Source organism: Antedon bifida, chromosome 10, assembly GCF_963402885.1.
Source record: "Antedon bifida chromosome 10, ecAntBifi1.1, whole genome shotgun sequence".
NCBI lineage: Eukaryota > Metazoa > Echinodermata > Crinoidea > Comatulida > Antedonidae > Antedon > Antedon bifida.
The window spans coordinates 13142190-13158362 of record NC_136235.1 but is presented as its reverse complement, the minus strand read 5'-3'; the positions used below and the strand labels follow the sequence as shown (position 1 = coordinate 13158362).

Genomic DNA, 16173 nt, shown 5'->3' with positions numbered 1-16173 from the left:
AGGTTTTTTTTCTGGTCATAGGCAGGAGAGTTTCATGTCCCATCTGAATCTACAAGCAGGCCCTAACTAATTGCCATGTAGCGGGAAGCAGGAATACAAATTTATCATTAATTAAAATTGTATAGATACCGGACACACTCACTTGTTTCGTTCTGTGTGAATTCATTATTTTTTCATATACATTTTATTGTTTGTTAGGCAGGGCAGTCAGATTCTCACATCACTATGACACTTGTGAATAAATAGCTAGCTTGTCTTGACAAGTTAGTGAAACAGTGTGGTGATGTGAGATTCCGTTTTCGGGCTTTTTTTCTGTTGTCTTGGTCAATTTATTCGGTTTTCTTAGGCTATTACGTGGTTTATTTTACATCAACATTTTCATTTTCACACTTGTGCTAAACAGCGCATAGAGACTATTTGTATTTTGCGCTATATAAATTTAAAACCATTAAATCATTATATATAATATTATGTGTTACTCACTGAGATCTTAAATTTCTGGTCAACTTCCATGTACTTGGTTTCACGTGGGTTTACAGTTCGAATTGCACCTTTAATCTAAAAAACAAAAATTCATCAATTACAGTAAATCTAGGTGTTATTTCTAAATTATTCTGCTGCAGTTTTAATAAACGTCATGGTTTCGGTTTATTTAAATGTAGACATGTTATTTTAAGGCAGTAACTACAATTTAACAGTATCTATGATTATCAAAAAAGATTGCTAAATAATTTCAAAACAGGTTAACGTATAAACACAAGGTAGGCAACTGAAGAAAATATGATTGGACATCGTTAATTTAATTGAAAATTAAGTTTCTGTTTTTTTCATATTTGCAAATTTCTTAACGAAAAATGTTTATTTTTCATTTAAAACAACATTTACACATACATGGTTGAAGATGAACTCCATTTCAAGTAGAAGAGCTCCTTTGACCCTTGACCTTAACTTCTTGTCCTTCAGTGAGTAGAATTTTCTTTCTCCATTTTTAATCTAAAATATAAACATAAGTACCTGAATAGTTATACTCAGTGGTTGAATTTTGTGTATTTGCCCTTTGACCTACTATCCCTACTATATTCCTACAGACTTCACTGAGCAGACAGATTAAATTTGTATTGATTTTCATTAAAGTAAATGTAACTGATATTTGTCTTGCCTAGGTAGAGAGCATACACACAGCACATTGTGCTAGGAATGTACAGCGTTGTAAAACATGCATTATAAATATTAGATTATTCATAAATTCATAGGTCAAAGGTTAAATAAAATAGTTTATAAGACTGTATTTCAAGGTACAATAAATATCAAAATTATATATTATATAGTATAGTATCATATTATGAGTAAACATAACATTAAAATATTATATTTGATTTATATGTAATTTAATTTGCTTACATTTAATAATGGTATTGCTATTTTGCCTAAGAACTCTGGGCTACCATGTTTATCTTCATCATACACTGTGATCTCAAGAACTGAGTGGATGTCCTTTACATTGCTAAAAGAAAACAATAAAGGAAGGGTTATTGCCATTAATATTGAAAATAATAGTTCAAGAACTGAGTGGATATACTTTACATTGCTAAAAGAAAACAATAAAGGAAGGGTTATATTGCCATTAATATTGAAAATAATAGTTTTTACTGTTTTTTGGGGGAAATTTCAATTGAACTTAAAATGCTGTCCCATTGTGAGAAATGACATTGCAATTGGAGTGTTATGAATTGGTTGGCAAAGCAGAACAATTACATTACAGTATACCCCTTTTACTTTAAACACTGTGAACACAAGTGTATCCTGAGCGCACCATTTACATCGAGTAGAAACCATTAAGTAAGCAAACATTTAGGGTAATGTTTGGCCAAGGTTACCATCTGATCCTAAACAACACCTGCATGTTCCAAAATATGAAGAGCAGATTGCAGATTTTCAACACAAGAATTTGTTTTTTTTTTAATTCACACCATATAAAATTGTGTGTGTGAACTCTGGAGTTCCTTCAGAGTGTTGAAGGCAATGTGAACGGGGTATTACTCTATCTATTTTTAATATGTGGTGATAATTTGCATACTCACAATGTGAACACCTTTCCCCAGTCTGGATTCAGCGTCTTATAAATCGTTTGGGTTTGAAGACGAGTATTTACCAACTCAAGAACACAGAATGGATCACTTTTTCCTGAAAACAATTTTATGCATATTTTATTTTATGTAGAGATTCATTGAATTATTATTGAAAAAACTATAAGAAAAAAAGTAACCAGTTTTGTACAAGCTGGTAAAACATCTATAGAAATCAGCGAAGAATAAAATATGCCTAGAACAGACAATCAAAGAAACAAACAAACCACTGTACAATTTTAAAAACCTCTTAAAACACTTTTTTCTGAGTAACTAACGGTTTCTATTCTATGAAGAGCCTTATTCATTTTTGGAAAAGTATGATAATAATAATATTATTTAAATAATGAGCATAATATTTCAACAAGTTCAATCTCGCGGCTTTGAAACCTTTAATCTAGGGCTTCTTGCCGTTAGTATAAATATTAGCCCATGAGATTATGCGCTCTAATTGTATTCTACACAGAAAGCACAGGGGAAATCATGCCATTCTAGGATTCACTGTCATTCACTGAATGCATATTCAAACAAAATGGCTATAAAATTTAACAAAGTCGCTCGATTATTAACTATAACACTGTTATTAATACAAAATCCTATTAGTATACGCTTTGTCAGATGGGACAATCATTTTGTGATATTAATTGCTAATTACCACTTAATGATAAACAATTAGCATTTAAATGCTATCGGTTGCCTGACAAAGCTCTTTCTACTACATAATATCCATTATCATATGCATTTTATATTAGCATTTCTTAACAAGTAATTTGAGCGATGAATTTTCATAAAGATAATGATGTCAAAGTCCAAATGAAAGGGTTTACCTCCTAAATCTGCTGCTGTCAAGTTTTGCGCTCGAATAACTGAAATAGAAAAAACATAATTATGCATAAAACGCTTATATAATGAATTGATATTGGCATGTAAGGTCAAAGGTCATTGTTTAACTGTTACTACAAGTTGTGAAATCATTTCAGAGGACACCGTCGGTGGTGACAAGAAAGATGGCTTCAAGAAAAGAAATTAAATAACATTGTACCCCAATATATATATATAATATATATATAATGAGCTATGTACAGTATAACACTATCAATATCATGATTTGTCCATATATGGACATGATGATGTCATATCACTACCATATTTGGGCACATCAAACTTGTTTTGTCAAACTAGTCAAAGATACCGACATTAGGTAGATATTGATGTAATCATCTTAAAACATTTTCCTCAAGGTTAAAGAAAGACATAATAGATTAATAGGTAAGATATTTGTTTATAATGCATATTTTTGTAATGATTTGAAAACTTAAAGTAAAATGAATTAATAAAGGATGTTTTACTATTATTTCAACATTCATCAAAAATATATTATCCAGCAAAACATTCATTACAACACAGATGAATATTTCCAGCACTCTATTTAATATGTATCTATTTATTTATTCTATTTCATTACTTCCTAATGAATGCTGTTTGTAATAATCTATCATCAGAAACAAAATATAATATTTGTTTATAGTACTACTGTATATTTTGTATATATACCTCAAAACAGTAATATATTCTGTTTGTTGAAATTAGTTTAATGAGTAACTTACCTTTTACTTGTAGCCAGCCCACATCTTTAACATCCTTGAGTGACCCACGTAAGCTCTGTGAATATAGATGATGATGTATACATTAAAGAGCGTTATTATTATTTTTATGCAATGGCTTCTTTTATTTCTTTCTATTTAATCAGAAAGTTTTGTAGTAGTGTACTCAATATGCGTATTTGACTAGTTTTGCTTTAAGGGAAAAAGCATATCATAAATTCTCGCCGTTTATATGGTATAGTATATAATCAGTAGCGTAATGGCTATGAGCGCTCACTGGCTAAACCCAGGAGCATCAGAGCTTATGGAGGGCTACTTAGGGTTCCTAAACCAGAGGCCTCATGCCTCTGTGTTACGCCACTGTATAAAGTACAATGAGACGAATACACCTCGACTTTATATTGATAAACTTTGTAATTAACTAAGAATACAGACTTGTATAATGATAATAGCAAGAAGCTTCAAAAGCCAGACACCACGATATCAATTTCCGCAAAGAGTTTCAATTTCTTTCTTATTAATTGCAAAAATAAGAATGAAACATAGTATTTAAATTAACAATGTTTCATGAGGACGATATTTAAAGAGTTTATTAAACTGTTTCAGCATGGAGCTATGAAATTAAATCAATTTATAGCTCCACGGTTTATGAAATGAAGTTAGTAACACTTCACTGAATTTGAACAATCAATAAAATGTTTATAGATGGAAAGGAACAAGCTAGTCTAGTCGCAGGCAAACACCTACGAAAGCCCTCTTCCCTTTAATTCAAACTCCTCCGTGTATTTTTTCACTTTCCAAGGGGGAGCGCATACCCCAAGTGCAACCCCTTGGTGACATCTTGTCACCTAAAATAAACTACTTTTTAAAATCTATTTATGACAGACTATTATTATATAGTGTGAGGAATCTTGGAGCCCACAGGCTTTCTGTATTTCACCCTAGCAGTATTTCTATCTTCATTACATTTGTCTATATCGCTAGTAACATATTTTTTTACTCACATATCTTTCTATGAGATCTCTTCTTAAATTCGGGTCAACCTTATGGTTTGAAAGGTCGGATACAGCCTCCCCTCCAGATGTGCCGGAAATTGTGAGTAAAAGGCATATAATTCCAGCTCCATCCTCAAGTTCCTGTTCGATGTTATGGGTGACCTCTTTCTTTAATTCATTTAGGTCTATTGCAGCTCTAGGATAGAATAATCAAATCCAATAACATTTCAGAAAAATACACAGCATAGCCAAGATTTATATTCAGCTGGGTCTAATGTTTTGAAAATCATGCCAGCATTACGGTAGTAACAATTATTTTTATTGATTTCAAAGATTAAAAATTAACCGATGTATAAGGTTCAAACCATGCCATGTGACTATGTTTGAGTGATGTCATAATCTTCAATAATTCAAATCATGATTAAACATATTTTTAAGTTAAAATACCAACTAATTAAAATAAACAAATTGTTGTTACTATTATAATTTATACATATTTGTATAGACATTACAGTTCTGTACAAATTAACAACTCTAAAGCAATCTTGATAGATTTTACAGCATAGCAAACATCAAGGATTTTTACATGAAGGAGGAAAGGGCCTAAAAATTGTAAAATGAAGTGCTAAAGTCCTATCTTTTGCATTGTAATATTTGAAATTTCGAGAAATGGGGATGGCTGCTCTTGAGCCAGTTTGAAAATAATAAGTACCTTCCCATTATGTCATCCTTAGCACCGACGTCTTTGTCCCAAACTGATAGTTCTAAGATATTACTTTGGTCGTCATACAGATGTAGATCAAACTGCTCCATCCAATGAGGATTTAACGTTTTGTTTTCCACCTGAAATAACATAAATTTAGGTTAGAGTATCTTTTGTTTTTCACAGAGAAAAGGGGGTGCCACGTGGGTTCAGACCTTACATCTATTAGATGGGTAGGAGACGCATGTTTCTTCAGTACAGTACAGAATGTACAGATTTAATTTTTTTTTTACATAAGGAGGAGGAAGAGGAGGAGGGAAAGAGAAGGGGGAAAGAAAAGAGGAGGAGGGAGAGGGAAAGGGAAAGAGGAGGAGGGAAGGGGAAGATGAGTAGGGGAAGGGAAAGAGGAGGAGGGGAAGGGAAAGAGGAGGAGGAGAAGGGAAAGAGGAGGAGTAGGGAAAGGGAAAGAGGAGGAGTAGGGGAAGGGAAAGAGAAGGAGGGAAGGGAAAGAGGAGGAGGAGAAGGGAAAGAGGAGGAGGAGAAGGGAAAGAGGAGGAGGAGAAGGGAAAGAGGAGGAGAAGGGAAAGAGGAGTAGGGGAAGGGAAAGAGGAGGAGTAGGGGAAGGGAAAGAGGAGGAGTAGGGGAAGGGAAAGAGGAGGAATAGGGGAAGGGAAAGAGGAGGAGTAGGGAAAGGGAAAGAGGAGTAGGGGAAGGAAAAGAGGAGGAGTAGGGGAAGGGAAAGAGGAGGAGTAGGGGAAGGGAAAGAGGAGGAGGGAAGGGAAAGAGGAGGAGGGAAGGGGAAGATGAGTAGGGGAAGGGAAAGAGGAGGAGGAGAAGGGAAAGAGGAGGAGGGAAGGAAAAGAGGGGTAGGGAAAGGGAAAGAGGAGGAGGAGAAGGGAAAGAGGAGGAGGAGAAGGGAAAGAGGAGGAAGGAAGGGAAAGACGAGGAGGGAAGGGAAAGAGGAGGAGAGAAAAAGAAGGAGGGGAAGAAAAAGAGGAGAAAGGAAGGGAAATAGGAGGAAGGGAAGGGAAAGAGGAGGAAGGAAGGGAAAGACGAGGAGGGAAGGGAAAGAGGAGGAGAGAAAAAGAAGGAGGGGAAGGGAATAAGGAGGATGGGAAGGGGAGATTAATTTGAGTACAAAATTTACCTTGCTTTTAAATTTTTCACTTCCAAGCTTAAATTTAATATAAGGATCACTGAGTCCATTATCATCCATTGGAATCAGGTTGCGCCCCTCTAATATTGTTACCGTCACAACTCCACTCCATGTTTGTGTTTTTATCTTGCGACGTTGGCTTTCTTGCTTTGATTTTTTGGCCAAGAACTAGAAAAAATTAAACATGATTAATTGATAAATGTTGCAATACATCAATTTATAAAATTAGACAGTTAGACATAAACAAAGATAGAAATTAGACAGATATTTTATACAAGAACATTCTAATCTGAATGCATAAAAAAGTTCTGATTAAATAGAAAAGCAAAAGACAAAAATTGGATTTTCAATCTCACGAATTGAGGAAAAAAACAATGTAATATATAACAACAAATAAAACTATTATATTTATATTGAATAACTACCAAATAAACAAAACTCACAATGAAAACAATGGTTTTAATATACAAAAATGCACATAAAATGAAAACCACAGATGTTTACATAATCATGAAATGTATTCATTAAAAACATTTTACAATATTAACAATATTAATAACATTTACAAAAAAATATCTTCTGAAGTTTAATAACAATTACTGTTATAGACATTTCTGGGAAGATTTGACACATTTATATACTGAACAAGAACTAAGAAAATTATCACAACAAATTATCACTAAAACTTACATCTTCACAATTAAGTTCAGAATTAGCCGTTGCGGTTCCAATTACAGTGGTTTTATAGACTAATGTATCCATTTTAAAACTTAGAATAACCTAAGCCTAGAGGAACTGTGTTGAGTTACTTACAACAAACTGCAGTGTTTTTAATACTAAACACTGATTTCAAGCAAATATTTGAGAAGAAGATCAATAACATCTGTCATAACGTCACGTCACCATAAACAACATCCATACTACTTCCTCAACTTTGAAATTAAATGTTTAAAACTAAATAGTTTCCGCACAAAGTAGAAGAACACACCTTTTTTTATTATTTACTCCTTTCAGTGAAACATATAAAGGACTGAGGAGAGACAAGAGCTTTCAAAGACAAACTAATGAAAGGTTTTATTTCTTCTTTATTAACTTAGTATCAACAATGTGATATGAATTGTCATTCAAATTTATTATTATTTGACCAATTAAATCAATATATTCAAATTAACACTATCACTATGGCCAGTATGGTCACTAAACAAGAATATAAAACAACTCAGAAAAGGCAGACACCAATATCAATTTCCACAAACTATTTCATGTAATTCCAACAATTAAATGTTAAGTACTGTATAAAACTTATATAAAATATAATACAAGTAGAGACAAATAATATATACATACTATTTAACTATTTTGAACAACAACAAATATTTGTAAAAAAAATACTTAAAAACAGCAGAATACTCCATGCTAAATGTTCTGTTTCAAAAATTGACGGCATTTATTACCTTACTATCTCGTCTCTGCTCAGAGGCCTGTAATAAACAAACACACTTTGTATTCAATTAATATTATTGTTTAAAGGTTTACATGGTGAAAGTAAAGTAAGTTTGCAGTACCCATGTGTTTCTTCCACAAAAGTAAATTAAAATTAAGTTGAGTATGTCTCAACATTTTAGTTGTTATTTTAAAATCTATATTTCAACATTTTGGTTTTTTTATGCTGGTTTTTTTATCTTTTTCTTTTCTGGAGTAAAGCTCTGTCTACACTATCAACTTTACATGTGACAAAAAAATGTGATGTGCCCATATATAGACATGATGATGCCATATTACTACCATATTTGGGTACGGTATATCACTTTCATATTTTGGTATATCACTATACCATATTTGCACATCACACTTTTTTTGTCCAACTAGTTTGATAGTGTAGACAGAGCTTAAACTTTTGAGCAATTTCCTCCAGAAGATAAAAAAGATAAAAACCAAAATATGAGACAATTATTTTTGGAAAGACATGTACTGTACCACAAACCTGATTTTATTAAACTATTTAAATTAAAATAATTTTAATTATAATTTTTTTTAATATGAACAATATTACCAATAGACCTATATTGATCTGTTAATTTTAATAAATCAATTTTTAAGATATTCATTTTTTCCAAATTGGTTTGATACTGTTACAATAATAGATTTTTTTTATAAAGATATTAAATTTGTATTTACAGTATTGATAATAAATTAAAATTTAATTCTTGTTTTATCAAATTATTTGTGTGCTTTATAAGTGAAAGAGTTATATTGATTTAGAAAAATACATAAAGTGAAATTAATATAATAGAGGCATATATTTTATTAATATTCTGTATATTATATTAGTAGCAAGCAAGCATTACACTAATATTTGTAGCTTTAATATGCAAGCAAGCAAACCAACTATGGAACTGAATATTATCTATGGTTTAATTCGATATTTAATATTAATAATTATAAATCTTGTTAATTGCTATTATGTGTGTTATTATACCATGCATATATTAGTCTAATACTATCAGCATTTATGCAACGATTTATGCAGAATGGATTAGTTGATAATAAACCCATGAATTAACTAAAATTTATATTGTTTTAATAACAAATATATTTGCATCCGCAATAACCTAAAATGGTGCTGTATCAGGACGTTGTGTTAAAAAATAGAACATTTAAATGTTGATGATTTGCATCCAGTAAAAAAGGTAAAACATATATAATAATTTTAATAATAACGATACCAATAACCAATAATTTTTTTAATATTTCTTTTATTCTTTTATGAATATTTTTCAAAATTTATAAACTAATGATTTTCAACGACATTTTGAAAATGCCTAAAATTTGCATAATTTTGGTGAATTGATGGGTATTTAATTGAAAAGGCTTAATCCCTACACAATATATTTAATCTACCTGCAGAAAAAGTACTCATATGAACTTTGATAGATTATCCATATCCATAGTAAAGAGCTCCATTATAATATCAAATATCACTAAGAGTTAACTAATTAGTACACCACTACCATAAACACAATATAATAATAATAATCGGCATTAAATATATGCATATACCATGAATAACCAATATTATAAAACCTTGTGACCTGATAAAGTCGTATACTTGTAGAATAGTTTATTAATGCACTAATTACATATAGTGTACTACTTTGTAATAGGTTAAAAAGAGATTTATAGATTAATTACTCAACCAATTATTCCTTTCAACCATGAAAGAAATATCAATTATTATTATATTATTATTATTATGTTTTGTTTCCTACAACTCATATTTTATTCTTAGATTGTAACTAAAATGTTCATTTTATAATGGATCAGGCCAGTATAAAAAAATGTTGTCAACCATATCAGCGGACACCACATCGGTGGACAACATACCGATGGAAAACAGCCGATGGGTAGGCCTACCATACCAGTAAAAATCATACTGGTGAAAACCATACCGGTTGATACTTTAGTGGTGGAAACCACATCGGTCGACAACTTACCGATGGACAACATACCAATGGGTACCATTACCAGTCAAAATCATACAAGCATACCGGTAAATGCCTAAGCAGTGGACACCACATACCAGTGGACAACATACCGTTGGGTACCATACCGGTAAAAATCATACCATAATGAAAACCATACCGGTAGATACCATAGTGGTGGACACCACAGACTACAGAATGCTTCATTTGCTACGTTACTATGTTATATAAATATTCTTTGTTTATATTTATATTTTCTACTTATTGAAAATTGTATTCAATGGCAATCTGGAAATCATAAAAGATTGTTTTTCAGATTTCTGCACGATAACTACAACTTAATGGGGAAAACAATAATATTAAAATTATTTTAAATTTTGAGAAAAAAATTATTATTTTCCAGGAAGTCTAGAAGTCTAAATAACTTCCACAATTATCATCTTTAATTCACTGCCATTATTCAATAGCAATTGGTATGAATTCAAAACAAAAGCAAAACAAATATGAACGGCCTTGTGAAAAACACCAATCTGGTTTATATTCAAGTTTAAATAAAGTTGTAAAGTAATAGGTTGCATTAGGTTTTTGTCTATTTTAACCTTTAAATTCTAATTTGTAAATACAGAGTAGGCCTACGAGTTCCACTATTTTTTGGGGGTTTTTTTTCAGAACCCTGGGAAAGAACGCAGGACTCAGAATCTAGATCAATTACATGAACTTTACTATAAACTGAACACACAGATGCACTACATAGCAAGATATTTAGAGCAATTATTAAATATTAAATCAAACAGATGATTAATTTATACTCTCTCATAACTCCCCATTAACACTTAAAAAAAGAAAATCCAATAGAGTATGCTAAAGTTAATATTTCGTTGATGGATACCTAAAATATTAATAATCAATTTCAACACATTACAAATTTATAAGCAAAATATTTGATTTACACGAATAAATTCTACAGTATGCTATTTAATTTAGGAAGGAGGAATAATAAACAATTGAACTATAATTGAGTTGAGGTGCATTTCTGTTGTAAAACAAAGTGTAGATGACACTACCAATCTGTAGTAAAAACAATATTAATTATTTGAATTGACTATAATTGAGTTTAGGTGCATTTATGCTTGATAGTAAATGTCATAATGAGTAGATATCATTTTATTTGATTTGGATTGATTATATATTATAATCAGTTTTTAGTAACAGCGCTTCAAATAAGTTTTGATGTTTGAGGTTAATTGATTATAGTAACCGAGTTGAGGTGCATTTATGTATTGAAATATAGAAAGATAATGCCAGGTGTAATAAAATCTCAGGACAGAATCCTTGTTTTATTCCCTTACGATAGACTTTGCTGAAAAGTAATACTTTTCAAAGAAAGTAATAAATGTTTAAATATAATCAATAATGATGAATCACAAAAACAATCACAGATATAATTAAAACCAATGTATACATGAAAGGTTATATTAGAAAATTGGTTAACAACAGTTAGAGATTAAATATGCAATAACAAAAAAAATGCTTAAATTATATATAAACAGTAGAACCCCTATAACTTTTGGAAAGCAGTGAGAGGTGTACACTGACTAGGGGTTGGCCGTAGTGTTCATATATTGTTCATTTCACAGGAAAGTGTCGATTCAAAGATAAATATAAATTTTTTCTATAGGAAACTAAAGAAATTAGAGAAGAATTCATTCTTGAACTATAGAAAAATGAATACTTGATTTGATGAGAATCTCATGATCAGTAAGAACATTAAAATTGTAATAATACGATTTTAATATTGTTCATTGATAATGCCGTCATTTGATAAGATTTTAAAAAATATTATTCTCATCACATTGAAGGCAAAATAAATGGTTTATCCTATAGTAATTCTAGAATGAACATCTGTTTTTTTTTTCTATAGGAAAAATGTAAATTTATCTATCATCGTGCATAGTATAAACATGGACCTATAAATGTATAGGTCCATGGTATAGGCCTTTAATAGGGGTTCCTCAATTTAGAGGTTCTACTGTATGCAAATAGACAATGTGCAAATAAAGATTTGTTTTAAATATGCAAGTAAAGACACACGCAAAGACATAGATATGCACATAAAAAAAACAGAACATGCCCTGCAAGATACCCACATGTAGCTTTGTTGCAGTATATAAAGACGTTGATAAAACACCGTCATTATCATAGTGTTGCACATCAGAAAGGTTTTTGTGACTTGAGCTCAGTGCCTTCTGCCATTTCAATTTCTTAGTGGTACGGGGAGAGGGCTAAAGCATGCAAATAAAAAAATAATAATACAAAATAGAGGTGGTTAAATCAAAAGCAAAAATAAACATATTACTGTAATTTCTAAAAATATTAGGTTAAGCATAATGGTAGGTTTCCTATTGCCAATCAGTGATTGATTTACAGCTATTACCGTATATCCTCAGATATAATCCCACTTCAGGTCTAATCCCACCCCCTATTTTATATCCGATTTCACAAACAGGCATATCGCTGGGTATAGTCCCAGTATTGACTTTTGATTAGGATGTAGGCCTCTCTATAGCCAGTTCTGATGAGGTTTTACAAGCAATACTATACCAATAATTGTTTTCCCTAAACTATGACCCAGCACCCACCAAAGTCGACCCAATTTCATGTTCTAGTCAGGTGGGATTATACAAGAGGATATACGGTAGCTACTTTTGGTATAGTTTTATATACATAAAGAAAATAATTTGATTATATTAATCTTAAACATGGTAGTTAACAAGATTAATGGTAAGCAAGCAAGGTAAATCCCCCAACCAATATAAAGTTGAATTATCTCAATCTAGCTTGATCCTACTACTACTAGAAGCAAGATCAGTGGTAAGCGGATTAATTCTCCGAACCACTCCCGGTGAATGAGATTTGTTCTGATTGGCAGTGAGGACCTACCATCAAAGAAATAAGCATATAAACATAAAGCATTAGGAAAGAAAAATAAATGCAAGTGATAAAGCACATGTATAAAAATGCATGCAACATTGAGAAAAATATTGTTACTGATTAAACTATGATTTTTTATTTATTCATGATACAAATTTATACATGTATGATACTGTAAACCTTATCATAGATTCGTTGCTCTATGATAATATCAAACAAATATATTCGTTTGATATAATGACACCAAATGTACAGTATGTCAGGAAGTATTTATGTTTCCAATACATTGAAATGTTAATGTTAACACAGAAACACTTGTTGATGATGATAGATATTTTGATTTATAAAACTTTGATTTTAAATATGACTAAAGTACTAGTATCACCTCTGCATGAATATAGTATAGTGATGAGTGAGGATTGGTGTGGAACACATGGTATAAGCAACAACTTAATTTTGACCCACTTGCAATAAGATTTAGCATTTTGCCACCTAACCTAGAGTTTTTAGGACATCCTTTATTCATAGCTTAGAGACTTATAAAAATGGAGACAATAAAAATTGTAGGGATCCAGAAAAAGATAATACAAAAGTAAAGAAAATAAAAAGTGAGTTCAGAAAACCGAATATTGCAGTTTAAAGGATAAGATAATTTTAAGTAACAACAGGACATTGAAGTTTCAAAACAAAAACAGAATGTGCGATAATGTCAGTAATTTTTTCTAAAACATGGTAACATGAAGGAAGGAGAAGATAATTTTAAGTAACAACAGCTAGACTTGGAAGTATAAAATAATAAAAGTGATAATTTGAAAAGAAAACAGAATGTACAATATGTCAGTAAAAACATGTTTTTTCAAACATGAAGGATTGGAGAAGATATTTTTGTTAAAAGAAACCAAGTGTAAACATGATATTTTATTCATGAACGTACTGAATGGATTGATGACAACTCTTTTGGAACTTAATAAGTAAGCGCCATTGCAGACAAAAATAGCTATGAAACTGAAATTTATATAGTGGCGTAACGGACAAATTAGGCTCTGGTTTAGCACTCTTGAGGGGCCTTCCAATGCTGAGTAGTTGCATTGGGCTGCTCATGCTCTAGGATCCCTTAAGCCTCTGGGTCCCTGGGTTAGCTAGTAAGAGCTCATAGTTGTTATGCCACTGAATGTATATTGAACAAAAAGATAAACTATGAAAGCAGTGATGAAAAACCACAAGGTCAAAAGAACCTACTGGTATTTGAACTTCAGCAGAACTAGACGTGGCCTTTTGGCGAAAAAATCTTAACGGAGAATGATGCTTTCTGTGCGTTTTTGACGCATGAAGAAGTGCAAGCAGCTGGTTTTCAGGAGAAGCATGCACCTGGTTTTCAGTGGAAGGATCCACCTGGTTTTCAGGGGAAGGATCCACCTGGTTGTCAGTGGAAGCATGCATCTGGTTTGGTTCCTCAATGTATGAGGAAGAACCAGGGGATGAAGGCTGAGAAATTAGGTGTAGAAATTCTTCTTCATCAACAGAAGTTTCTTTATACTAGAAATAATAATTTACACACATATGTATAAAGTAAGTATTTAGTTAATTAATTAATTAACTTACAAAATGGTGAATGGCTTGGAAAACGTTGAGAAATATATTGTTACTGATTAAACTGATTTTATATAATATTGATGGCGAAATGGCTTGGAAAATTAAGCATATGAATCATAGGAGCCGTTGTTTGTAATGCAATGGTATACATGTAGGAACAAGCCAAAAAAAATACATTTGTACCTGATTATAGAGCACCTTAGGAGTAGCCCAGAGGCAGCTCAGGACCCAAATTTAAGTGTAATGTGCATTTTCTTACACACAACTGTGCAATTTGCACTGTAAACTTGCAGTAAACATGTACGTCTACTATTGATTTTAAGTCTATCTATATCTATCTACTCTTGTCTATCTATTCTCATCTTCAAATCATCGGATGTTTGTAACAAGCCTTTTAACTGTACAACCTTAAACCTATAGATATAGTCTTTAAAACTGATGGCAAACATAAACCTACATAATCTTTAAAATACCCTGGATACAACAATCTCGGTCCTGGGCCTCTGATATGCCCTTGGCGAGACTGCTAAAATATAAAGGATTATTCCAAAAGCATAATTTACTGACAAACGTAATACAGTAAAATCAATAAATTAAAAATGATTTAAATCTTAAAGCCATTAACTTGGCTTTAATTTATCATGACACTTCACTGGTTTTAGAGTTTTTTTTATTGTGCCAAGTATATGCAAACATATTCTTCATCTCTTAAACAATAAATATTTTATGTCTAAAATATGGGTTGGATTGAACATTTTTATGTATTATTTGAAGGCATGGATGTTGCTAATATTAATAGACTGAAGTCAATTTGCAGTATACATCATTGTTAGTTTAATTGTGTGTAAATTTAATTAAAATCAATGTGATATTGTTATTTCAAGTGAAACAAACATTTTTTATTTTTTATAACCTTGAAAATGGTGCTATGCCATACATTTATAATGTTATTTTAGCAACTTTGTAAACTAAACTACTGTTTGCTATTTATTTGGAACGAAATAAATAAATTTATGTGTAGATTACATTTTTTATTTATTTTATCTATTTTTCGATAAAGTCATATTGGCAGCTTTCAAAATGTTTGTCAAAAACTAATAAAATGAAATTGCATGGCATTATGTCTTCCACTAACCATTAATTTTCAACTACCACCCATCCTATGAATTGATAAACTTCCAGTAATAATAATGAATAATGTTGTCATATATTTATAGTGCTCTTAACAATCAGCAGATTGTGCCAAAGTGCTATAGAAGTAAACAAGATCAAATTTGAAAAACCTCTCTCGACATAATTGGAAAGATTGTTCCACAGTTTAGGAATCAAAGCAAAGGCTCGATCATAATCTTAAATTTATACTATACAGTAGTAACACATCCCACAAATCCTTAATTTTCAATTCGTGCTATCTTCTAAACTAGTACTCTTTAGGGAAGCTGCCGCCGACCTAAAGTTTTACCTAGCACCCATTTAAAATTTCCTTTATACCATTAATGTCTGCAACCAACCTTTATCACTAATAGCACCTATCCTAAAGTACCGTCTCTTACCTTACCTTAATTATTCATACTCAACCTAGC

At 31.4% G+C, this 16173-nt stretch overlaps 1 protein-coding gene across 5 annotated transcripts in view; it reads right to left on the bottom strand.

The window, feature by feature from the left end:
* The window catches only part of LOC144854143 (multiple C2 and transmembrane domain-containing protein 1-like), a 71651-nt gene that overhangs the window by 12664 nt on the left and 42814 nt on the right, over positions 1-16173 (bottom strand). For 3 of the 5 annotated variants that reach the window (XM_078712034.1, XM_078712038.1, XM_078712037.1), the window contains 10 exons: positions 8039-8065; positions 6576-6752; positions 5438-5568; positions 4735-4921; positions 3734-3788; positions 2954-2992; positions 2082-2184; positions 1402-1504; positions 892-993; positions 484-558 (listed from right to left, as the gene is read on the bottom strand). In XM_078712034.1, the coding sequence (XP_078568160.1) occupies positions 484-558; positions 892-993; positions 1402-1504; positions 2082-2184; positions 2954-2992; positions 3734-3788; positions 4735-4921; positions 5438-5568; positions 6576-6752; positions 8039-8065 (999 nt within the window). Of the gene's footprint in view, positions 1-483; positions 559-891; positions 994-1401; positions 1505-2081; positions 2185-2953; positions 2993-3733; positions 3789-4734; positions 4922-5437; positions 5569-6575; positions 6753-8038; positions 8066-12213; positions 12349-16173 lie in introns of all 5 variants that reach the window. The other 2 variants (XM_078712035.1, XM_078712036.1) reach the window with 2 other exon arrangements.